Source organism: Osmerus mordax, chromosome 1, assembly GCF_038355195.1.
Source record: "Osmerus mordax isolate fOsmMor3 chromosome 1, fOsmMor3.pri, whole genome shotgun sequence".
Taxonomy (NCBI): Eukaryota; Metazoa; Chordata; class Actinopteri; order Osmeriformes; family Osmeridae; genus Osmerus; species Osmerus mordax.
In genome coordinates, this window is record NC_090050.1 from 20,434,756 (window position 1) to 20,460,367 (window position 25,612).

Below are 25,612 nucleotides of genomic sequence, written 5' to 3' on the forward strand. Positions count from 1 at the left end.
GGGCAACACTGCCCCAACACCCCTCATAGCACCCTCACATGGCTTTGGGAGAAAATGTTCCACGATGACGTCACTGGGCTGTCCAGATCAGACCCTGAGGATCATGGGAAGCTGAGAGTAACGCAGATTTAGAAGGCCTCGTACAGTCTCCGCCTGCTGCTGCTCCCTGGCCCCGGCCTCAGCCTCAGCCCCGGCCTCAGCCCCGGTCCTGGCCTCAGCCCCGGTCCTGGCCTCAGCCCGAGGTTCCATACAGAGAACCCAGCCACCGCTGTCAGGGACGGGCCTTAGGCTGGAGGAAGACACACAACAGGTCAAGGTGAGGAACTGTCAAATATGAACAACTAATGAAACACAGTACAGCAATTAGCTTGCGGGAAATGACACAGGTGTACAGCAAGTATGAATACCCCCCCTTGTATTGTGCAGCACAGACACCAACCCACCTGATGAATGAGCGAGTTGTTGGGCAGCCCTGGGGCTCCTGGGATTGTGCGGCCATGTTTGCCGTGGATGTTGTTGATGGCGGGGGACTTGGCCACCTTGGGCCTTCCTGGCCCCGCCCCACTGACTCCTCCCCCCAGGCCCCCCGCTCCTCCCCCTCCACTGTTGAGGGAGCTGGTCGCAGGAGACCCCTTACGCTTCTTTCCCTCAAGGCGTCCATCCGTGTGGTGGGCGTGGCTGAAGGCCGTGTGGTGATCTGATTGGTGGTGGACGAAGGGCCCCAACGAGAGGGTGGAGTCGCTGCTGTTCATGACCACGCTCATCCTCTTGATGGACTCGGCCGGGCTGCCGGAGGGGGGTCCCCGCGCCGAGGGTCCAGACGCCCCCGCCGACCCCCCCGAGGGCTCGGCCTTCAGGCTGAGGGAGTTGGTCCGCACGGTGGGCCCGCAGTTCAGCCCCACGCTGTGGACGCCGCTGTGAGACGAGGAGGAGGAGGGGGGTGCGAGTGAGGCGTGGTGGTAGGTGCTACCTGAGCTTCCCGTGGTGGTGTTTGCACAGTTCTTCTTGAAGGACGAGGCGGCGTTGGAGGACGAGTCTTGGTTGTACGGGGCGTGAGATGAACTGAGGAGGGAGCTGTTCTTCCTCTTCTTCCCCGAGCTGAAGCCAGCGCTGCTGTTGGCCCCAGCGCTGCCCCCGCTGGTGGAGTTCGATATGGCAGGTGTGGAGGAGGCCGAGGAGGACTCCCTGGGCCTGAAAGACGACTTGCTGCCCGAGCGCGACTTCAGCGCCCGGCCCGGCGGGACAGAGGAGGAGTGGGCTGAAGGCATCTGCGGCGACGAAGACACTTGTCTGGCCTGCACGCTGCCGTAGGCCGGGTGCTCGCTACCGCCTTGCGGGGAAGCACGGGCGTTTAAGGTGGTCCCGTACGAGAGCGCCAACTTGCCGTCGTAGGACTGGGCGTAGGAAGGGGGCGGGGGGGCGGCGGGAGGGCTGAGGAAGCCTGAGGGAGGGATGCTACCATGGGAGTTTGTGCTTGTCCTGTGGGCCGGCACAGACGAGGAGAAGGAGGAGGAGTTCTCCAAGGCCAAAGGGATTTTCCTACAGGAGGAACACATGACAGACAGACACGTTAACCCTCAGATACCCCCAATGTGAAGAAGGGAATACACAAAACACTGTAAAGCAAGTTAAAGGGAGTTATGGAGGGAAGAACACAGCCTTACTTCCACATCTGAGAGTTGACATGCTTGTCCATCATGGCTGTGAGCGCACATCGCACGCGGTCCCAGCGCCGGTCGAAGGAGTAACAGCTTCTCCCAAACAGGTGGCTTCCAAAGGAGCAATACTGAGAGAGGAGGGAGGAGGTGGGATCCAGGTAGGGTGGTTATTTGTAAGGCTTTACAAACTCAACGTAGCCTGCATGCTAGGAGGGGGGGTAAACTACACAGAGAACACGGGTCCCTTTGTGTGTATAATCCACGTTTATAGAGAACCGATTATTACACTGAATTCAAATGTCCCTGCATGGATACTTGATTGTTTTAATCCCCAACATTCTCTCAAGCAAAAGGTTGAGGTTAATATGCTACTAGCCTTCCTCTAAAACAAGTGCCACCATGTTAAAGCGGGTAGTATTGGGTTTCATGCTACTGTAGTTCTAAAACGTGATCTGCTTTGTCAGATTCTGTTTGGACATGAACACAGTGTGACTTACAGAGGCCGGCCGAGGGTGATAACCTGAATAGTGACAGTCCAGTCTGTCCGATCCCTCCTCCCTCTCCTCATTCTCCCCCTCATCACTGGAGGGCCGCGACACCCCGTCGGTGGCCGGGGCAGGGTGGTGGGGTGACTCGTGGAACAGAGGGGGATCCCCCGGGCCCCCCCCCCCTCCGTGAGAGATGCTGCTGTTCAGTCTAACAGGGGACACACAAACACACAGTCACTACCATACTGACGAAGGCAGGACAACTGGCCACCGTGGCATTTGGAACATTCTAGTTGGTAGTTCCGCTCGCGGGCTCACCGTGGAAGACCAGGATTGTGAGGTTTGGGTTTGCCGAGCGGGAGAGGCTTGGTGGCGTCGCTGGCACCGTTGCCGTGGGCCACTTGGTGGGTGTCGTGGGCAGCGAGGTGGGAGGGGGAGGGGTGGGGCTCCCTGAGAGGGGGGGGCTGCTGGGGTTGAGGGTGCTGAAGTTCCCGCTCTCTGGCTTTGCTCTTGTGCTCGGCCAGTAGCGTGTCAAAGCGCTTCCTCCGGCCCAACACTGCCCTCCGCTGGCTTAAGGAATGTGTCTGCAGGGAAAGATGGAGGGAAAAGGTCAGGGAGAGTGAGATAAAGAACAGCTTTAGAGCTGAGCCAAAAACCAAAAAGATAATACTGTAAACAGTGCAGACAGCGAACTCGGTACCTTGCATGTTAGAGATCTTGTGCATGGCTTCCGAGCAGTCATATCCAGAACCCCACAGTGGATGTCTGGATTGAACTCCCGTTCTGATGGAAAATGAGAGAAACCATGGTTTAATCGTCTGTGGCATGACTACTAGGGGTGGGAATCTTTTGGTACCTCACGATTCAATTAGAAATAGATTCATGATTTTTCAGAGAAAAAAAATGATGTCGCATCAAAGGCCACCACAACCATAAGGAGACGGGTCTCTCTACCTGACAGTCTCTTGTAGAGGTGACGTCTGCTACTGGCACTGTTGTCCTGCTTCTTGTCCAGACTGGGCACTGACAGGGAGAGGTGGCCCTTGCCGTTGGGGATCTGGCTAGGGGTCAGCTGGGGAGCCTTTGGTATGGAGGAGCAGTTAAGGCCTGGCTTGATGGGCGAGGAGGAGGCGCTCACAGTGGTGCTGGAGGAGGAGGAGGTGAAGGAGGAGGGCGGGGCCAGAGGGGCCTGTACAAGCTTGGCCGACGAGTCCACTTTCAGATGCATCTTCTCCACCTTGACTGCAGGGCTGGTAAAGAGATGGAACGAGAGACCAACGTTGGAGAGGTAGGAGTGAGGAGGGCACAGACGGCAGGGAGTAGTGAGGAGGGCACAGACCGTAGGGATGAGTGAGGAGGGCACAGACGGCAGGGAGGAGTGAGGAGGGCACAGACCGTAGGGATGAGTGAGGAGGGCACAGACGGCAGGGAGGAGTGAGGAGGGCACAGACGGCAGGGAGGAGTGAGGAGGGCACAGACGGCAGGGAGGAGTGAGGAGGGCACAGACGGCAGGGAGGCGTGAGGAGGGCACAGACGGCAGGGATGAGTGAGGAGGGCACAGACGGCAGGGAGGCGTGAGGAGGGCACAGACGGCAGGGATGAGTGAGGAGGGCACAGACGGCAGGGAGGAGTGAGGAGGGCACAGACGGCAGGGAGTAGTGAGGAGGGCACAGACGGCAGGGAGTAGTGAGGAGGGCACAGACGGTAGGGAGGAGTGAGGAGGGCACAGACGGCAGGGAGTAGTGAGGAGGGCACAGACGGCAGGGAGGAGTGAGGAGGGCACAGACGGCAGAGAGGAGTGAGGAGGGCACAGACGGCAGGGAGGAGTGAGGAGGGCACAGACGGCAGGGAGGAGTGAGGAGGGCACAGACGGCAGGGAGTAGTGAGGAGGGCACAGACGGCAGGGAGGAGTGAGTAGGGCACAGACCGAAGGACAGGGAGTGATGGGGAAACCATGAATCATATTTAGAATGCAAAGACTTCAGTTAAAATAACCTCATTTTAAATTGACAGGTTGGGCAAACAAAATTGCCCAATCAGCCTTTGGTATTCACAAAGGCTGAATTTCAACACGCTTTGAGCGGCCGCAAATTGACTTGGCAAACACAACAAAGTGGGGCTCAGATAATTGTAGGATAGTGTCAGTAAACCTCAGAGGGAAGCCCACTTCTAAAGAGCAGCAGGAGAACACCCTACAAGGCAGAAGACCCCTCTCAGAGGATCAAACGCACTGTGTCGGCCTCTTATATGAATGAGGCCCATCAAAAAGAAGTCAGTTAAGATAAAAATTCAACAAGACACCACATTACTGGGTTGAGCACGGTTCAGCACTGAGTGGTTTAACATTTCTGTCGACTGTCAGCGGGGGTTTAACCCCACTCCCAGGGTTAGACAGGGCAGGTCTCTGGTGATTGCCCTCTTACATTTTATCAGGCAGCACCCGGAATGGGGGGAAGTGGGGCCTGCGCTGGATGCCTGGCAGCTTCTCTTTGGCTGATTTGAGGAGTTTGGAGTTGGAGGTGGAGACACTGGACCCGCTGGAGGAGGTACGGCCCAGAACCCCCCCAGCCCCCGGCCCGCACCCTGCCCCTGCCCCGCTGGCTCTGTTCCTGGGCAGGGCTGACAGGGAGAAGGCAGAGGACTGGGCTAAGGTGGAGGGAGGCTTGCTGGCCGAGCTGTGTCTTCTCTCTGGAAGGAGACAGGAGGAAACACGCTTAGAAATGAATATAGAAACAATCCCACTTGCACTGGTTTTTATAAAGTTGCCTTTTGTCCGGCGCAAGGCCATGTCACTTGAGTTACTGAAAGCCAAGGGCTTGAGTCAGAAATGAACAAAGTAGTGAAACTATATACTTCTTAATGACGTACAAATGCAGTGAAAGCAACATTTCAAAAAGCTGCCAGCCAAAATAACCCAGTACAATATGATATTTCTGATGTCTGCCAACCAACTGTGCCTGAAATAGCTCAAGTAACCCACAGGTCGGGTGCTTGATTTCCTGTCAGCAGCTACACTGTGAATTGATAAAAGCCAGTAGTGGCATCAGAGAAGAATACAATAATAGAGAATAGACTTGTACTGAGAGGAAAGACCAAAATAGAAAAGATAAATGCAGAACAGAAGGCTCGGAGCTTCTCTGAAATCAAATCTACATAGTGACTACTCTTACTGCTTGGGATTGGGGAATCACGCAGCATGTGACGGGTTGAACTACAGCGAGCCCACACCAGGCCCTCTCCCACACCAGGCCCTCTCCCACACCAGGCCCTCTCCCACACCAGGCCCTCTCCCACACCAGGCCCTCTCCCACACCAGGCCCTCTCCCACACCAGGCCCTCTCCCACACCAGGCCCTCTCCCACACCAGGCCCTCTCCCACAGATGGCAAGCTGATGTGAAGACTGAGGGGAGGAGGAGACAAACACAGCTGTCCCAAACAAGGTACCATTCCCTCACGCTCTCGTCTTTCTACAGAATAACTCGCCGCCATGTCAGAAAGCACACATCGCATGTGGGAACGGGTGACTAGGAACCACCTGAAAAGAAACAAAGGATAGGAACAAGGGGAAAGAAAAAAAGAGCGAAGGAGACTAGCATAGAGGCTGTGTTGGTGTCTGTGTTGGAGGTGCTGTTGCTAGCTTGTAGCTCCCTTCTGTTAGCCCTGTGCTTACTCCTCGCAGGTCTGGGACGCTGGCCAAGGCTCAGGCTCTGTGGGGAGCAACATTACCTCCTTGGTGAGCTGCACAAACAGCAACTGGGAGGGGAGGGCCCGGCGCACACAGCTGCCACTCCCAAACCCTGTTCCATCACCCCATTCCCCCCACCACCCACAATCCCCCTCTCCCTCTCCCTGCTCCGGTAACACGGCAACAGCCTCGGGCACTCTGCTCTACCTTCTCATTCAGACAGTGAGAACACGCCAGGCCCTCTCTCTCTCTCTCGCTTTCCAAAGCAAAGCTTCACACCCTAGGCATGTCTCTCTCTACCCAACCCATTCATGACACTCCTGCTCTCCCTCCCCCTCCTCTTCCATCTCAGCAGCGGAACACCCCCAGGCCCTTACCTACCTCCCTCCCTCCGTCCCGTCCCCCCCCCGCTTGGCTCAGCCCTGCTCAGTCGTTACTGCATGCCCTGCACGCACGCTCTCGGCAACCCCAGCATGACACTCCCACAATGCTTTGCCAAGAGCTTGAAAAGCTTGTCACAGAGGTCCTGGCAAAGAGATGAAGGGAAATGAACCCACTAGACGAGGAGATGGGGTGGTTATGATGGGGAGTCTAGTTTCAATCAGTTTAATAAGCAGCGGGCTCTTAGTTAGGGGGAATCCCTGGCGACACGAGAGACAGACTGTGAGTGTGTTTGGAAACACAACCTACATCGCAACGCATCTAATGCTTGGATGACAATTTTGGCAAAAGGTCCTGAGCATTTACATCTACACGCATGGATATTTCTCATTCAACTTAGAGTTGATTTGAAGTGAACTGAGGAATCTGTCAATTGTTCCCTAAGGGTCTGTTGACACACAGCCTGTTACAGTCTCATTGCACACAGCGCAGACTACACACACACCACACATCTACATAGGCACGGATTGAAAAACAATCTTCTCAATGTAGTGTGTTCAGACAGAGTCACACAGCCCCAACACCCAGAGTCACACAGGTCCAACACCCAGAGTCACACAGCCCCAACACCCAGAGGAACACAGCCCCAACACCCAGAGGAACACAGCCCCAACACCCAGAGGAACACAGCCCCAACACCCAGAGGAACACAGCCCCAACACCCAGAGGAACACAGCCCCAACACCCAGAGGAACACATCCCCAACACCCATAGGAACACATCCCCAACACCCAGAGTAACACAGCCCCAACACCCAGAGTCACACAGGACCAACACCCAGAGGAACACAGCCCCAACACCCAGAGGAACACAGGTCCAACACCCAGAGGAACACAGCCCCAACACCCAGAGGAACACAGCCCCAACACCCAGAGGAACACAGGTCCAACACCCAGAGGAACACAGCCCCAACACCCAGAGGAACACAGCCCCAACACCCAGAGGAACACAGCCCCAACACCCAGAGGAACACAGCCCCAACACCCAGAGGAACACAGCCCCAACACCCAGAGGAACACAGGTCCAACACCCAGAGGAACACAGGACCAACACCCAGAGGAACACGGGACCAACACCCAGAGGAACACAGGACCAACACCCAGAGGAACACGGGACCAACACCCAGAGGAACACAGGACCAACACCCAGAGGAACACAGGTCCAACACCCAGAGGAACACAGGTCCAACACCCAGAGGAACACAGGACCAACACCCAGAGGAACACAGGACCAACACCATGCAGATTGGATTCTCAATGACAGAAGAGAGGGGTGAATCTAAGTTCCTGCTGGGAAACTGCTACACAGCTAACGGCTAGACCACGATATCCACACCGCCAGCAGGAGAATAAGCAGGGACTGAATGCTACATGACCTCGTTCAAGAGAGCCCTTTGGTGCCAGGCTGAGGCTTGACTCATTCACCCAGGGAACACTGGTGTCATTACTGCTAAGTGTTGTTCTGTGGTTCACCAAGCCGCTATTTATAACACTGTCCAGTTCATCAACAGCCTCTTTCTGGAGTAAATCTGACAGATCTTGTTCACTGGAGCCACTCTGCAGCAGGGACAGATTCAGAGGCTGATTCACTGCTACTGACTGATACCACCTAGGGTGTTAGCAGTTTGTTGCTGAACCGCTAACCACAAAGATGCTGTCACTCTTCAGTCATCTACAGTGTTCCCTTCCACAGAAGACTGTTGACTTCCCGTGTCTCCCCCTGGTGGCCAGTCCTGAGAACAGCTGCACTGGCATTATACTTCTACATACTTGTAGTCAGTGAGAGATGGGTCTGACTACATGTAAGGAACTCATAAGGAATGAAGTGTTCAATGGGTATTTTGACCAGACGGACCAGTTAGAAGCACATAATACGGCCTACATAACCATATGGGCATTGCTTCTCTGATCCCTTCCTGAAAATTAATCATCATTCAATCCACTCATGCACTGAAGAGAATCAGAACTGTACAAAACGCTCAACAGGGACTTTGGATCGACAGAGCCGTGAACATTTGTAGCCACAACAACAAAACCAAACTGAGAAGGAGAGTTCCTCCAAGTCCCTTCTCAACCTCCAGCAGTCTTCTGGCTGTCTGCCTGTGGAGGAGCAGTTAATGAAGAACCATTGTTGATCCCTGTGTTTCCAGAGAGACCAAGCTCAGTAGTCACTAGACTACTTTCAAAGAAATCCACAACAGCGATACCTTGATTCGGAAATCCATAATATATCACCTCTTCCCCACAGCTATCTAGTCGCAGGTTCTTCCAAGACTGTATCAAAGACATCTGGAAAACATGCTAAAACACTACATGAGGCAGCATTTCTACATAGGCGTGGACCTCAGAGGAGCCCATGAAATATTAACAGGAGAATTGTAAACACAGCAGCAGGCAGGGGAAATCAAAGGGCCCGGCCGCTCTGCTCTCATGTTACTGACGAGAGGGTGCAGAGGTGAAGAGGAGGGTGTGTGTATTCCAAGACCCCAAGAGAGGGGTCGCTGTGTGAAATCCAGTCCTTGTGGGTGGTCTGCGTGTGAGAGGGGCATGGTTGTGTGTGCTAAGGTGAGAGATCTTACCGTAATGTGCTTGGAAGGCCTGTGGTTTCACCACCTGACTGCAATGGCTGCACATGACCAGGTAGAAGTCATCCTGAGCAGGACACTGGCCAAATATGGGCATGTCTGTGAATTCAATTGGGAGAGAGAGCACAGAAAAGATATTCAAATACGTAACGTTATATTCACAGGTATAAAGCAATGCCAACATTACTTCCTACAACTTCCCTGAAATATCCCAGTTACCAAGATGGCAAAACCTGGAAAATGGAAGTACCCCGAAGTCCACCCCAGCATACAGCCCTTCACGGTTAGACCGAATCACAGAAAAGGGACACAACCCAGTGATAAGGACAAGGTGAGTGTAAGGTCAGAAGTCCAAAGGTTGAGCGTGCACACGCACACACAGTTGGTGATCTATTCCTTCTAGAAAGAATAGGGAAAAAGGGAAACTGCACACATGGATACATGCATCAAACCAGGCACGTGTCCGTCCCTATATGACACCAACAGTTTAATTTGGAGAGCTGACCTTCTACATGAGCAGGCAGCGGTCCCTAGAACAACCGTGCCACAGTGGAAATCACAGGAATGGCCCTGCAAGAGCCGGATGTGATCAAAACCTTCACCGCTACTAGCAGAATGACGACGAGCTAATTAAGGGGTATAATTAGGAGATCTCCCGAAGCGCTGTGAGGAGATGAGTGGAGGAGTACTGCTCACCCCCCCCCCCAAAACACGCCGCTGTCGAGGACCCTCAAAACAGCACAGACACAGTCTGGCAGCTGGGACCATTAAAGCCCACACAAAGACTACCTGTGTGCTCTCTGCCAGGTCACTTCCAGACTTGTATGGGTGAATTAAAAGCCTGGACACTACTTAACACAGGGTAAGTGTCTGGGGCCACTTTGACAAGTACCTGCTTTAACAGCGAGACGCTCGTTTTTCAGGGCTGCTGGTTCAGACAGTAGAAAAACAAAAGCGACTTCCGTTAGAATGCACAAAGAGCTGCAAACCAGATTACTGAGCTCTGTTTTTCCAAAATACTCTGTTGTTCTTTTTACATCCTTATGATGGATCAAATTGTTGTAAGACAAGACTCCTTCCGACCCTACAGCTGAATGTGACCACGGTGGCTGTGACGCGTCTACTGGCCACCGTGTGGCTTTCTCTAGCCTCTTTGCTCAGTCCACCCTGATGAATCACCTCACCACTCTGCATTCAAAACACTGGCACTGCAGCTGAAACATGTTGACTTGAAAAGTGCCAGCCCTTTCTACGTCACCGTGCCAGCCTTTTCTCCATCTATTTTCTCCACCTTCAAAAGTAGCGGGGGAGAGAATGTCGGGACAGAGACTGAGAAACTAGTGACTGGAACGTAAAAAGTCAGAGAGACAGACGTGGTGGGGAGAGACAGAGACTATGGGTGAGAGACTGTAGGTGAGGGTGAAAGAGAGAGTAGATGGGGGAGAGAAAAGGTGGGAGAGGGAGAGTGTGCAGGAAGAGGAGAGAGAGCTGGTGGAAGAGAGTGCGGGTGGGGGGTAGAGTGTAGGAGGGGGAGAAATAGAGATTGGGGTGCAGGTGGGGGGAGAGAGCGAGTGCAAGTGAAGGGGAGAAAGCGAGAGTGAAGGTGGGGGGGGAGAGGACAGAAGGTGGAGAGAGTACGCAGGTGAGGGGGGGGAGAGATTTGAGACAAAAGAAAGAGAGAAGGAGAAAAAGAGAGAGATTCAGTTAATTTCACCATCCTTATCCATGGCAGTGATAAATGATCCAGGCGCTTGGGCCTCTCGCAGCACACAAGCTGGCTGCACACACAGCACAGACACTGGGCACAACCTGAGCTGCTGGCACTACAGTTCCCAGGATCCTGTAGTCTTCTGAAAGTCCAAGAGGCTATATAAAAAGCAGAGAAACAAATCCGGAGGCGAACAGTTATCTTACGTTGACCGTCATGTCTAGTGTGTGTTTGTGTGTCTGTCATCGGAACGGCTGTTCCAACAGGGGAGAGATCTGGTGAGTCATGGCAGGACTAGTCATCCACCGGGTAAGCCATAAAACCTGCTTTCTCCCTCCCCCTCACACACACTTACACGTCAGATTGGCTGGTCTGAATGGCAATTTGCACAGAGACTAACAAGAATACCAAAAAGTAATTCCACCACACCAGAGATTGTGGTAAGGAGTATAGCAAAGCAAAGGTAGAAACCAACACAACCAGCATCTCTCTATACATGACTCTCTCTCCTTTTAGAGAGCACAGCATTCTTAAATCCATCAACTCCAACAGGCTGTCCCCTAACCTCGGTCACACTCAGCGCAATTTCATCGTTTCAAACATTTATATTAATTAGCAGGTCTGAAACCTCTGCAACTTAGTTATGGTGTCGTGCTTGTTCCAGTGTTCCTAAGGAGGAGCGTGGAGGACTCAGTGCTGTGGAATGCTGCTGTGAAACAGCTCCATGCACAGCAGTTCCTCCTCGGGGATTCCATGTGGGTGGGATGTGCTAGAGCAGATCCCAACACCTCTACATCAGCCGTCTTCAGGACTCCCTTCTCTAGTGGTCAGACATGTAAACACAGCATCCTCGACTGAAACTCACTGGGAAGTGTTGTTGGAAGACATCATTAAGAACGTTGAGGGATCTCTGTGGGGTGTTGCTAGGTGAGTAATAGATTATACCACCTCTGATGGCATGATTATATGACGCAATCCTGATCAATTTGCCTCACAGGCAGCATGTTGACTGGACAGGTACTCTCAGAAGAGGCTTTTAGGGGAGTAGTATGTTGCAAGCGATTTTTCTTTCTGAATTGTGCTATGTCGCTTTGGAGTGCACACAGGCCCCATTGTTTGCAATGCAAATGCAACGTTAGATAAGTGCCCTGACAAGTAGGTTTAGACATAACCCTTTTCTTTACATCAGGGGAAGTGCTTACTCTTGTTAGAATCACGTGTTGGCTACATTCTAGATAGGACAACACAACACTGGAGTGAGACAGAAATCACATGTTGAACTTCAAAGGCCTTTCATCCATTTCCTGTGTCCCCTCTGCCGCCTTGACAACATGTAGGGAAGATACCATAGAGGAAGATACCACAGAGGAAGATACCACAGAGGAAGATACCACAGAGGAAGATACCACAGAGGAAGATACCACAGAGGAAGATACCACAGATGAAGATACCACAGAGGAAGATACCACAGAGGAAGATACCACAGATGAAGATACCACAGAGGAAGATACCACAGATGAAGATACCACAGAGGAAGATACCACAGATGAAGATACCACAGAGGAAGATACCACAGATGAAGCTCATCCAGTGTGTTTTGAGGAGACAAATGGACATTATTTGGAAGATGCTGTTCGAGACTGTTCGGGGCTGTTAAGAGTTTTGTTAAGATCTGAGTCCTTGCTTTCCTGCCACGAGGGAAATACAGTTATTCAAAAGTACTTGACCAAAACCTTTAAAAGACCAACTTCTCATCAAAATATGGAGAAAGCACTTTGAGAAACGTGGAGAAGACAGTTTTGTAATGTAAGGTTAACATTCTAATTTAAAAATGTGTATGATGAGTAACTCAGGAAAAGAATGAATCATGTTGGCTCATCAAATTGTATGAATGAAGGACGTGTCTTTTAGTAGAACATATTGAACTGGTACAAAATGACTTAATTGATTTGAACATATTAGTGTCGTCTTAGCCATCATTATAACTGTTGTCACTAGAATAGATGCCACACCCAAATTAATATTGATGGAAGTGACAGAAGTAAATGGATACAATATTTATCTGATTAAGAGCTAGCATGATGTTCTTCACCTCTACTGTCTAAACATCCAGTGCCTTCCTAAAGCAAACATGCAGATTTCCCCAAACTAAAGACTTTATAAATTATGTAATTTATTAAGCAGACTAGCATTATTTTGTCAATGTAGTTGTGCACTTGTCTTAAAAGGGAGAACAAGGTTTGGGCTGGTGCATGCGAAGTATGTGTGCATACCACCAGAACCAAAACACACCTTGGATTTGACTAGAGAGGGAAGCACTCACCGTCTCTGCACAACCGCATGGCTTCTCGATTTTTCCCGAACTCTTTAAAACTTTCCTCCGATTCAGCACCTAAAGGGAGTGATTGGACACAAATAAATAGTTGCACTTGCTTGCTCGTGCTGTTGCTACCAGTAGCGTTTCTTCCTATTCCCTAAACTGCACGCAATCGGCTGAAAAAGCTCGCGGTCATCGGGCATGTCTCGCTTCTACACACACATCCTTGGCGGGCAGTCACTCACCGTCGTTGCCGTGTAGTTTGGCAGCATCGACCCAGTTGCTCCAAGGCTGTCCCAACATTATTTCTGGACTAGGTAGGGATCTGCGCTCCGCAACAGTCGCCATTGCTGTGGAGCTTTCTCCCCGCTGGATCTGCTGCTGTTGCTGCTTCAGCTGCCTGGCCGCTCTGCGCTGCTCCCCCCTGACGTCATCATCGGCCCTTTCCGACATTTTTTCCGCTACAATGTAACAAAAAAGCAGTCGGCGGTTAAGGTGGTGTACGCGGAATTCCTTCATTGATTTTTAGGAACAAACGAATGTTTAACTCCCACCAAAATCTGTAGTCGGTGGCTAGGCGGGGACGAGCATTACTGTCGGCTACTGAAAGCATTGTTTTGTTTTTTTTCCACAATTGTGGCAGAAACAGCGGCGTTCCCCTCTATGCATTATGGGCAATCGCAGATATAAGTGATACAACTTTAAGGAGGAAACGCTAACTTATCCTTCTCCCTGAGCATACGAGACATTCTTAAATAATATATTTTTAAGACGTTATGGATTGATTGGAGGCAAAGGAATTAATTATACCTTTTACTGACTTTTTTTGCTTTTGGGATTCCATATTTCATAGCGTCCTTGGCTTAGCTTCTCAAAAAATGTCCAACTACATTTGCATATCCCATGATGCCTTCAATATTATCCATCTATCCAAAAGGATACCATATTATTGTGCATCCTTTTAACTAGGTACCTCGAATCACATTTCTTACAACCTTTCATGTCGTTTGTGGATGAAATTCCAATGAGTATAATCATGTTATTGGGAACATTTCTCACAAAGACGTGGGAATAAAGTTGGCATCCCTTCATGGATGAAAGCATTCCATAACTTCTTTCCACATTCTCATTTTACCACTTACTCTTTCAAAATTATATTTTAAAATACATGAATTGTATACAGTTTGCATCTAGTTTTTAAAGTTATCTGGGTGTTTGTTGAAAACAATCAGGTCACTTCTTTCATATCTCTCAGTATCATATACCTTAAAACCATGCAATCCCGCTGAAGCCATTGTGAAGTGTTTTGTAAAGATAAAATACTGGTCCGTGGAAGCAAGTGACTGCATGATTAATTTAAGCATGCGTTTGTGGTTAGAGAGATAGCAAGGTACATGTATGTAAGCCAGTCTAACCAAATCAGTTTTTATCTGCACATCCCTTTTGATGCTATGATATAACTTTGCGGACGCTCGTCTGAGACCTGACCTACACCCTAAGTGAAGACAAAAAAAGAAGGGTGCATCTTCTTCTTCAAACACAGAGGATATGCACCTGGTGTTAATGGGCAGTAAGATATCATGTCTTATGGAACTCACTAAAAAGCACTAATACAGTATTTTTGACAAATGCAGAACGTCTTATGTAAGGAAGCTAAAGTAGACCAGTGAAAGGGAAAAAAGTTTACAAATCCCCAATATATATTATCAATACAGAAGAAACTATTTCAAAAACTGGGCAGGGTGGACATGATTTGTGATGATCATGGGGATGCAGTGCAGCCGTGTTGGTTTGGGGGGTAGATCTGAAGAGGTGCTGATAAATGCCAAGTTCCAAGAGCAACTTTGCATTTCAATATTGCTAATGATATTCATTATTAATGATAAGCAGTGAATGGTTTCAATAATTCTTCTAAAGATCAATGCACCAACTGCCTACTTGTTCTTATAACAAATTCAACTGACTACACATTACATAATACTGATACACTGTACGTATGGGGGGGGGGGGGGGGCTGTCTTGAGCTTATACGTTTTCCCAAAAAAAGAAAATATATACTAGCCGGAAGGACCCATCAGAACGTTCTGATACCATGGAGTAGGCATATTTGGGCTGAAATGATCTGCAACCAGGGTGTGTGGCAGGGAAGATGTCATGTTGGCGCCATGCGGTAGGCCTAGTCTCTGCATGGCCTACTAATGATGAGGTCGGCCAGGAGGGAGGCGCTGAGTACTGAACAAAACTAAAACACACAAGGTAGTAGCAAGAGGGTACAAGTTTAAAGCTTATGGATATAGGCTTGTGTCCAATATTAATTTCCACCTACAGCACTCTCCTTACGGTGAAAACGTTAACCTGACAGAGCTGCCTCTGCATTCAATTAAAGCAAATGTCTTCATCCCCTTGCCGACCTTGTTATTTCGGTTCTCGCTTGGTTTCAATCTTCCCAGTGCGACGTGTGTGCTCTACTTTGGAACCACCAGTAGCAACAACCCTCTAGGTGAATCAACAGCAGTTGTTTAGATTGACCAGGCTAGAGTCCACAAGTAAGACAATGTTCAAAAAGATGGTCTGTAGGTTGGCTAACAAAGCTCATTCATAAAACATTCCTCGTTAATGTCCTATTTCTAAACAACTAGATACATTCTCACCCTTTCCCTGTCATACACAGCAAGGTCTCGGGCCCAACTGGGTTTTTTAAACACAGACTGAAAAGTCTTTAGAAATATTGTACAGGTAACGTATAATGATGGTGTGTAATGTCAATACACACCATCCCTTGCTCTACCATACCTTGTCAAATGTGAAAAGGGAACTCAATCTTCTCTCAATCAGTAGATCCTCATCCGTTTGAGTGATCACCAGCCGTTAATCTCGAAAGATCTGGGGGAGAAAACACATAACAGATATTCAGAGGGGGAAAAAGCCTGTATTAAGTTGATTGTTTTCCTTCTTGTCTGATGGTGCATGCCTAATCACAGTTCAAGGAGTAATAGTGTTGTCATTCTAGGAAACACTAGCTCCTAGTCCTGCTGAGGGATGTGACTGACTGCCTACCAGGCTGACGAGCTCTTTGGTTTGGTTGGCAGCTCTGGCTGCACCAGCTAACACATGAGCAATTTACGGAGCTCCTCGCCACTGCACAGTAATCCAATCCAATCAGCAGTATCCCTAGTTAACCACTCTAGAGCTATTCAGTTTGCAGCCCAATAATCCCTTTCAAAGATTACACAAAAAACAACAACATCAATGATTCAATCTAGAAAAGATTACGATTACAATGAGACAAATATTGAGGTGGTTGTTATGTAGGTAATGTGGACAAATATCTTATAAGGATCACTATCCTTTACTGTAGTCTTAAATTACATATTAAATATAGGTGGTATTATACATGCCAACATACAATCAAATGTTTAACCTTGTGTATTTTATTTAGGCCTACATCTGCGACACTTCATTATAGATGTAGGCCTACAGCCGTGACATTTACTTGTTACAAGAATGTAGGGGAATGTCCTGTATAGGTGTTGGAATGAGGGAATAGACTAAACTTGAGACACTTAATTGTCTATTGCCTACTCAGCAGTAAGCAGGCTGCATTTCTGATCAAAATATATTTTTCTGGAATGTCTCACTTCGAATTAATACAAGTGGGCATACTCATACATTGGCCTAGCCCAAGCCAACTGAAGAATAGCCCAAATCTGTGTTGATGCCACACCTCTAGGGTAGAAAGCCTAGATACTGTAGATCTTAGTTGGAGGTAGGACCAATGATTGGAATGTTGCCATTTTATGTCATAAACCTTAAAAGTTACAATACACAATACAATTACAATACAACTGGCTTCTGAACAGCAGCCTTTGTCAGCTACTACCATACAGTGGTTATCCCACCATTCTGCCCTTCAGTAAAGAACCTAATTTGTGCCAAGGGCACTGTCCTGAGACCATCCTAGCGCTCCTCTAATGTGTGTGAGTCTGGAGCAATACAGGAGTAGAGCAGAAAATAAAAATGATAGACTGTGATTACTGATTGAAGTGGTAACCCAACTGGTCCAAGTGTTGTATATAATACGTTATTATCGTATGCACCATTCTGCCATAGTAAATTCCTTGTTTGTGTAAACTTACTTGGTGAATAAAGCTGATTCTGATCTTGGTGTAGCTTGTCTTTTGTTTCAATACACTTTCATTAGACATAAACTGGGTTTCAGAATTGTAAAACCCTACTCTTGTACGAGTACATCTACTGTACCCTTGACCATAACAACTTCTGGGCACAAAGGTGCACTCAAAATCATAGCTAGATTCAGCTGCTGGCTCTCCACGTGCATTCATCTTCTTAAACTTTGACATTAAGATGCACAAGTTATTGAACTACACTGGTCAGCCGACCTGCTTACGTTACGGTAGCGAACCACATCAAAACTACACTAAGTAGGGAGACTTAAGATAGCTACAGTAGCTTAGCTAACTTATGTGACCCGACATAATTGAAACGCACAATTTAACATTACACAACACAGTTTCGATCACACTCTATAAAACATGTAAAAAATACAACAATACACACTAAATAGTAAATACAGTTGTACGTGGGGTAGGGTATTGCTGTCTGATGGTCTGTCACTCGAGGAGTGTCTAGCTCGGGTAGCTAGCTGCAATAGTTGGCTAACGCGTTAGCTAGTGCTAGCCTTTTGCCAGCCATGTCTAGAAGCTGTCAAAGCATAGCTCAGCAGAAGTCATTAACACCCGCTGTGCAAATATAAAAGATCTGCTCTTACCAAGGTCCTGGTCGCTGGAGGTGCAAATGTGACTCCAGACAGAGACAAATCAGTTGAGTGAGGTGGATATCAAAGAACGAAGATCGTGAAAAATAACGAATGCAATGTTCACTGACTGTGGAGGTCTTCACCAGGTGCTTCCATGTCTGTTTACCAGACTGCATTCTGGGACCCAGACGTCACTTAACCAACAGGCACGCACGTCGTTGCTTTTTTTCCAGGACAACTGTTTTTGTATTGAAGTATTTACTAAATTGGACAGTTATGATTATTTAAAGGGGATGCTGTTCATCTTTTTGACGAAGACATGAGCAACCACAGTTCAGGAGTTTCACGTTGTCAAACAGAGCTGTCAAATATGCCTGCTGACCAATCAGTGCTGTCCTTTTTAGAGGCGGGGCCAAGGAGGTTCCACAGAGGAAGTAGGAAGATTCAGAATTTTGATTTTGTATGTAGTTTGGGTGGTCATTTCCGCTAATACCAATAAAGTTTTATTGAAAGAAGCAAATCGTCTGTTGGCCACACGGTACGCAAATGGGGGCTGTTACAGATGGTAAGATTTGTGTTCATTGGTGTTTTTTGTAGCCGATCTACGTTTGTTTTTAACCGTATCCTTGTCGATACATATTTACACATCTATCTAACCAGTTATTTGAGGGGTGTCCACTCACAAACGTGTTGAACAGCTAACTAACCTTTTGCTAGCTGCACATATGGTGCGTTCGTTTAAACTGGCCTTGTGCAATGGGTAGGCGCACCGCATAATTAGCGTGGAACAACATGAATTGAGGTGCTGCATTTTATTTCTCCATGGGATCAGATGTAAGCATACAGTTAACGTTCTGTTAACTTTTGCGCAAATCTTATACGTGGTTTAACAGCTACCCTACATTTTGCATGCAAAATCAATCCGGTTTTCTTAGATGAAGTTATCCGGAAACGTCTTCTCATTGATGGAGACGGAGCTGGAGATGACCGGCGCATCAATGTACTCCTAAAGAGTTTCACGAAGTGGTGCAACTCATCTGGGTCACCGGAGGATGGGTACGTTTTGCTTTTAAACTAAACTTTGACATAATTGAGCCACAATCCTCTGAGCTGTGTAACTAACAGTGACTAGTCTAGGCCGCCTGCGATAAGATCAGTCTTATCTGACAACTGTAAGCACAACTGTAAGCTATACTCAGTACTCCGTACCATGCTTTGTGTAAATGATATCTTAAGTTAAAGTGTCTGTAACTGCAGATTTACACAATACCAGCGGATGTTGAGCACATTGGCACAGTGTGAATTCTCAATGGTTAAGACTTTGCTGGTTTATGACATGAACCTCCGAGAGATGGAAAACTATGAGAAAATCTACACAGACATAGGTAAGTTATCATGACTTAAGTCAATTGTCTATCAAAACATGTATTTGTTTAACTAACCTTATTCCAATTTGACAAACATTTTATAGAGGAAAATATCACATCTGCGCATGAAAAAATATCGGAGTGCAAAAAAGAAATACTGAGAGCAAAGCGAATACGAAAGAATCGGCAAGGTGAGAGGCTGCGCACTGCATCAGTGGACGTTTGTCAAACATTTGTTGATGTAATTATTGGTGTTGCATTGTATGATTTACAGCTTTGTACATTGTTCTGTGGTTATCTTTCAGAATATGATGCTCTGGCAAAGGTTATCCAGCAGCATCCAGATCGTCATGAAACACTGAAGTGAGTGTAGGGTTGTAATGAAATTCACAACTGAGATCTGATCCCAACTGAATGTTGTTTTATGTTTTGATGCCTACATTAGCTTGAATACCAGTGTTATAATGTACTGATGTTTTTTTATGTGACATTTTTCCTTTCATCACAGACAGTTGGAGGCCCTTGACAAAGAACTCCAGCAACTATCCCACATCAAAGAGAATGTGGACGACAAGGTGAGCTTCGTTTTGGACTTCACGCCTGTGCCGACTTACACTATCTAAGTTAATGTCTGTCGTTGGCACCTTCCATCCTATTCATCAAAATGTTTTTGAGGAAAAGGCGGCTACTCATGCTTTTCAGATAAAACTGTGATCTTTCATCATCTTTTCCCATCTATCTCTTTCAGTTGGAGTTGAGGAAGAAGCAGTTCCACGTTCTCCTCAGTACCATCCAGGAACTGCAGCAAACACTAGAGAGTGAGTATGAACACAAATCACTACCACTTCTAACACCCCGAGATGACTACTCTGAGTGACGTAGTATTGATACAATCCCTGTTAAATATGTGTCTGTTTTCCATTTATAGATGACGAGAAATCGGAGAACTATGATATTCAGGAGTCAAGTCCCATGGAGAACGGGGATTGAAAGTGTTGTAATCATCAATGTAATGAATGAGTCATGTACTACTATTATGTCACTCTATATGGTTTTCATTTGAAAGATATGAAACCGAATTTTATTGAGTTTCAAATTTTTATAACATGTATTTTTGATGAATAAAGTTTGTCACTTGAAGATATGTAAAAAATGTTCAGATGCTTTGTAGTTTTGTGAGTAGAAATGATGGGAAGCAAGCTTGGACTACAAAGGTATTAATTTATTTAATGGACCAATATATTATTTTGGTAATCAATGGGATTAGTTCCAAAGATTGTTTCTAAACCTTTTAAACGATCAACAGTAGATGGTGACTTCAAGCAGTGTTTTAAGTAAACTGTACTAACTGAAGTGAAATAGTTTTTATGTTCCCAACTAAACCAATATAAGAGGATACAAGTAGACTGATTCAGAGCAAAATATAAAAACAAATTTTAAATGAATTTTTGCATTGCCAGACGTGACATTAAAGGGTAAACCTCATGTTGTCCCTATCCCTTTGCTCACACACCTAGAACTCCACCAGGTAGCTGCGTGCCTGCATCAGACGCTTGAGGCGACTATGCAATGCCATCCTCTTGCTGCCAATATCAAAGTCTTCCTTCAGCAGTGTCTCCATGTTCTCCCTGTCCTGCAGAAGCTGGAGCATCTCCCTCTGCAGCTGAGAGGCTGACTCTTGGAGCATCAGGTAGCGGATCATCATAGGGATCTGATCAGCCAGGCGCTGACTCGCAATCTGGTGAGGCGGTGCAGAGGAAAGGATCTTGGTGACTGTACACTTGTAAATCCCTGGGCATTCCTTGCCCTTTAACATAACTCAACATGCTATTTTCATGTGGGAAATATAGTGAGTGACTTGATAACCTTTCTGCAGACTGGTACTTACATGGTAGTAAGACTTCAGATGCAGCATCATCTCATGCAGGGAGGCCTTGTTGTCTAAACGGTAGAGAACAGCTGTACTGAAATTGTTTTCCTCCTCCTCCTCCTCCTCCTCCACCTCCTTCTCCTCCTTCTTTCTTTCACTCAGGCTGTAGCTGTAGGTGCTGTCCTGGGTGTAAACTATCAGCTCCATCTTGAACTGGGTCCTGATCATAGTCTCAGCTGTGGACTCCTTCTCCTGCTTGATGGCCTCAATCTTAGTCTGCAGAACAACCAGCCAATAAGTGACAGTACAGTAAATGTACCATCTTGTAACTACAGAGATGTTGACTTTACCTTTGCCATTTTCAGAAGGTTTGGGAAGCCTGTGAAGTTGCTTTGAGCCAGCTGTATGAATTCCTTCCTCACAGCATCTACAGGAGTAAATATTAGGTGGATTTATATATTTGAAATTATTTCACACATTAGCCAAACAGGCTGTCTCACGGCTCCATGTGACCTTTGCTTAGGAGCCTATAATGTAGTAGGCCTACACACCGACAGCACATATACTGCACCTGATATGTCCTTCAGCTTCTTGACTGCAGGTTCTTCCAGTTGTTTAATCTGGTCCTTCACCATCACCTCAAAGGTCTTGTAGTTTATGAACCCTGGAAGCTCTCTGCCTCGGTACTTCCACTCATAGTCAGCCACCTCTTTTTCAATCTTTTTATTAACTGCAATATGGTCCAAACAAGGAATTGTATTCAATTTATAAAAAATGTGTAATTTGTGTCAACGCTCTACCACCCAGATATCTACATTTTGAGATGTGTTTTGAGGAGCACAGCAAGCTGTTTAACTTACAGTTCACTCCTGAGTGGTCCAGGTGGGCTTTCCACCTCCCAAACTCTTTTCTGAGGATGGAGAAGATGTTCAGACGGTCTCCACTGTTTAGCTCCTCACCCGTGGTCAGGCTGATGGCATCCTGAGTGAATGCTGTCACTTTCTAAAATCCAAAATGAAAAAAGAAAGAACAGTGGTTTTATTAACCACCTCAATGATGTGGTTAATGTTAGACTGTGAGCTTACTTACATCAATGAGGAAGTAGAGGCGTTCTGCTGCACCAGAGGGGGGGCCAGAGCCATACCTCTCCAGCTCCAGGTGGGTGTCCGCAAGCTTGGCTTCAATCTGCTCCTCCAGTCGGGGCAGGGATCTCTATAGAACACAGGACAGTGACATTTACATTCATACTGGAGGAGGAGCTCAGGAAAGTTTAAGATCCACAAAAGGACTCTGTCAAGTGAAATGTTGGAAATGGGAAATTACCTCGATGTGGTGCACCAGTTCCAAGGTTAGTTTCTCTGCCAGCTTAGGAATGGTGGCATGGCCTTCATTGTAAAGTGTGCTATAGCAGGAAGTGTTGAAGAATTACAGACACAACATCAAAGGTGCCACACCTTGCCAAACAGGAAATACAGTGGCTTTAAAAGCATTAAGATGATATGGGCCAATAGAGGGCGCTCATCCAGAAATGTATGGCACAGCAAATACGAGTGGCACCAAACAAACACTAATCAGACTCTGTAATCTAATCATGCATACTGTACCTTCTATCTGAGCACATTAGAGTTGAAACCAATACTAACTTATCTATCCATTAATCTGCTGATTATTTTCTTGAAACATAAAATGTGAAAGAAGTTGTTTTTAATGTCATAGAGCCTTAAGTGACATCATCATAATTCTTAGTATATTAAGGTTTAGCCATGGTACTGCATCTGATGAAAATTAAACCTATAATGTCAGAAAACTAAAGTGTCTTTCAATGCTGTCAGCTATAATAACGCAAGTGAAAGTTATGGGACTGACCTAAGATGGGCATGCTCCATGAAGAAGGCCTTCTCTCTCTCTGTGGCCTCTGGCAGTGATACACGGTCCATAATTTCCTTCTGGCCTCGGCACTTGACGATCATGTAGCCCTTAGACAAGGGAATCACCATGTTATGAACTATGTCCAGAACTGTCTCCTCCGTGCCTTTATCAACCAGGTCAGGCTTGGTCAGAATGCCTGTAGAATGGTGCACATATAACACACATACACCGTCACAGCCAATCAATTAATAAATATATCTGAATAAATATAATTATGCAAAGCTACCAATGACAGTTTATATGACTCTATTCTATGGAATTTGCATTATTATACTTGATTTTTAAATCCCAGTTAGCAGCTGATAATAAGAAAAACATCATGGGGAAACAACCACTAATGGGGAAATAATTTGCTAGTCATAATTTACCTAAGGTCCTTTCCCCTTCAGGGTCCACTTCCTGTGCCATCTTCAAAGCCTCTGTTGTAGCTATGTCAACATTGCATGGCACGACAACCAAGCTGATCGTCTCCTGCTTGGTGATGAACTTCCTTATCAGCCTCTTGATCTGAAAACATATAACATATAAGTCTAATAGAGGCTTACCAGCATAACTTGATTGTGTGTCAACACGTGATTCTGCTACCTGATTGTGTCAACTTTGGTCTAGGAAATCGTATAAGAAAGATTTTGGCTTAACTGTCTAGGACAACCATAAGAGATTGGCTTGCCAATGGCAACATATTCAAGAAGTGACATGCGCACCTGGTCCCCAATGTTTTCAGGCTGGCCCTTGACAGCGACCCTGGCAATGCCAGGCAGGTCTATAAGGGTGAGGTCTGGGACGTCAGGGGAGGCGATCTCCAGGCTGATGAGGTCATCGCTGATGCCCACTCCCACACCTGCCATCTCATCCTGGGCTGGAGAGGGACGCAAGCATAAAGAACACAAGGATCACTAAGACCAGGAAAAGTCCTGTGCACAGCCATGCTACACTTTATATGGTGCTGTTTTGTTTTTCATTCATATTTGTTATCCATTATAGCCAGTAAGAATAACCTCACCTTCCCGAATTCTCTTCTCCACCTCCGAGGGGTCATCTATCTCCAGCTCATGGTCCTGGTAGCTGATCTTTCCATGCCACTCTTCTCCCTCTCTCCTCCTTTTCATTTTCAGCTCAAGAGGACATCTTGTCACAATACCTTTGGGCAAAAGAACCAAACGAAAGAAGAGACGAAAGTTAGTTTGTATAAACTGTTTCTAGTAGTGCGGTATGAAATCATATACCACACTACTAGAAAGGGTGCGGTCCATCAGGACCAAAACCTCACGCCACAAGAACAGTTTCTTTACTTCCGCTACCAGCCTTATTAACAAGGCCCCAAACTGACACCTTCTCTTTGTCCCTTTACCTCATACACTCTGTCACTTGATAACATATTCAGTATTATTTTTTTCTATAATATTTTATTTATAGTATTTTATAAAGCCCTAGTATTTTATTTTGTTGTACATTTTCGACATTTATTTTGTTCATTATGTTTAAATATTCACTGTATGCACCTGCCCACCAAAGTAAATTCCTTGTTTGTGACCACTTTATTGGCGATTAAATACGATTCTGATTCTGATAACAACTGTGTGATTTATAGGCTATCTCTACATGTTTTCTATACAACGCGTTCATACACCTTACCACTTCCCCTTGGTAAAGCCACTCCGGACAGCGCCTCCAACACAGAGCTCTTCCCCGAACTCTGGTCTCCAATCACGGCGATTGCTGGTAGTGCAAGGTCCTTCTCGACGCCCAGAGTGCGCAAAGAGTCGATGAGGTCGATGCAGGGACGCACCTTCTCCTCGTATTGTTGATTGAGCGTGTTCATAGTTACCTTTGTTTGACAATTTCGCTTTAGCCTGGGAAACCTATACGTTTTTAAACAAAGGTAATCTATTTAACTAGCCCTATAATATTATTGTGTTTCTATCCTATTAGTAAGTTTATGAAGGCTACTTACCCAAATTACCAATGCGGCTGCCGGTTATGTCCAGAATGATGATGATTAGAAAGGATCAGTAAAGCTAGACTCATGCACATCTCATCTCTGGCAAACCTTTGAAGAAATTCACTGTTCGACAGTCCTATATACGAGGAGAGGTTTACGGGGAAATCGAATCTTAAGGAAACGAAAACGAAACCATAAATGTAACTTCCGTTACCTCCTCCAGTACACAAACAATGTGGGGCAAACAAGGACTCAACTGATTTAGGATCCTCAGTGTCCTGAGTAAAAGCCCTTGAGAATCCCACTTGGGGAAAGTTTAGAGAAAGACCCATTCATTCTTTTTCTCACGTGAATAGGGTAAAGACAAAACATTTATTACAGGTTTTTTGTAATTGTTAACATGGGCAAAAGGTGCATAATCTAATTAGGTACGTGCTAATTTGCATAAATACCACAACAGATCTAAACGTTGGGTATAGCCAGGTGAAAATGTCTTGTTGAATCTAGTTGACATATAACAGTAAAATACTTAATGTTAAAGTCTGAATGGAACCCATTTAAGATAACCATGAGCATTAATACATAGAGGCAGGAAGAAACCAGCCGTTATTAATTATTATTGCAGAGATGGGGTTTAGGGCTGGGTCGTTTCACCAATAATAGTCATACCACAGCTCAACTCACATCCAGATGTTCCCAATAAATTGTAGTTGATCACCAGGTATGTTTTATTAATGCAGGTTGAATAATCCATGTAGGGGAAACAAAAGGAAATCTTTCTTACCTGAGTGACAGCTTAGTGACAGTTGATTGACAGTTGAGTGGACCTTGAATAAATGACTGAA

The 25,612-nt window shown here is 46.7% G+C and overlaps 3 protein-coding genes across 3 annotated transcripts; 1 reads left to right on the forward strand and 2 right to left on the reverse strand.

The window, feature by feature from the left end:
• Positions 1–271: 271 nt before the first annotated feature.
• Positions 272–17,787, reverse strand: LOC136948643 (ataxin-7). Its single transcript, XM_067242563.1, has 13 exons — positions 17,672–17,787; positions 15,676–15,765; positions 13,128–13,343; positions 12,889–12,957; positions 8,852–8,956; positions 4,570–4,834; positions 3,101–3,396; positions 2,847–2,929; positions 2,465–2,730; positions 2,156–2,354; positions 1,665–1,786; positions 444–1,539; positions 272–289 (listed from the first exon to the last, which is right to left on the reverse strand). The coding sequence occupies exons 3-13, from the start codon at positions 13,333–13,335 to the stop codon at positions 272–274; spliced, it is 2,727 nt and encodes a 908-aa protein (XP_067098664.1). The 5' UTR covers positions 13,336–13,343; positions 15,676–15,765; positions 17,672–17,787.
• Positions 17,788–18,134: 347 nt separating this feature from the next.
• thoc7 (THO complex 7) lies at positions 18,135–20,510 on the forward strand. The gene is made up of 8 exons (XM_067234977.1): positions 18,135–18,224; positions 18,595–18,715; positions 18,917–19,044; positions 19,131–19,217; positions 19,332–19,389; positions 19,535–19,601; positions 19,775–19,844; positions 19,955–20,510. The coding sequence occupies exons 1-8, from the start codon at positions 18,206–18,208 to the stop codon at positions 20,014–20,016; spliced, it is 612 nt and encodes a 203-aa protein (XP_067091078.1). The 5' UTR covers positions 18,135–18,205; the 3' UTR covers positions 20,017–20,510.
• On the reverse strand, positions 20,234–24,904 carry LOC136942154 (interferon-induced GTP-binding protein Mx3-like). The gene is made up of 13 exons (XM_067234965.1): positions 24,780–24,904; positions 24,461–24,687; positions 23,829–23,966; positions 23,530–23,684; positions 23,194–23,332; positions 22,763–22,961; positions 22,220–22,298; positions 21,986–22,108; positions 21,757–21,898; positions 21,468–21,626; positions 21,247–21,323; positions 20,915–21,172; positions 20,234–20,764 (listed from the first exon to the last, which is right to left on the reverse strand). The coding sequence occupies exons 2-13, from the start codon at positions 24,645–24,647 to the stop codon at positions 20,540–20,542; spliced, it is 1,881 nt and encodes a 626-aa protein (XP_067091066.1). The 5' UTR covers positions 24,648–24,687; positions 24,780–24,904; the 3' UTR covers positions 20,234–20,539.
• Positions 24,905–25,612: the final 708 nt, after the last annotated feature.

Excerpts from the sequence above, each read along its gene's own strand:
- LOC136948643 (XM_067242563.1), bottom strand. The coding sequence starts at position 13,335 with ATGTCGGAAAGGGCCGATGATGACGTCAGGGGGGAGCAGCGCAGAGCG. Across the intron at positions 8,957-12,888 it reads CATGCGGTTGTGCAGAGACG|ACATGCCCATATTTGGCCAG; the intron begins GTGAGTGCTTCC and ends TTGAATTCACAG. Across the intron at positions 2,930-3,100 it reads CCTCTACAAGAGACTGTCAG|AACGGGAGTTCAATCCAGAC; the intron begins GTAGAGAGACCC and ends ATTTTCCATCAG.
- thoc7 (XM_067234977.1), top strand. Across the intron at positions 18,716-18,916 it reads TCTGGGTCACCGGAGGATGG|ATTTACACAATACCAGCGGA; the intron begins GTACGTTTTGCT and ends CTGTAACTGCAG. Across the intron at positions 19,845-19,954 it reads ACTGCAGCAAACACTAGAGA|ATGACGAGAAATCGGAGAAC; the intron begins GTGAGTATGAAC and ends TTCCATTTATAG.
- LOC136942154 (XM_067234965.1), bottom strand. The coding sequence starts at position 24,647 with ATGAACACGCTCAATCAACAATACGAGGAGAAGGTGCGTCCCTGCATC. Across the intron at positions 23,333-23,529 it reads CTGAAAACATTGGGGACCAG|ATCAAGAGGCTGATAAGGAA; the intron begins GTGCGCATGTCA and ends ATATGTTTTCAG. Across the intron at positions 21,899-21,985 it reads GCCTCTACTTCCTCATTGAT|AAAGTGACAGCATTCACTCA; the intron begins GTAAGTAAGCTC and ends TTTGGATTTTAG.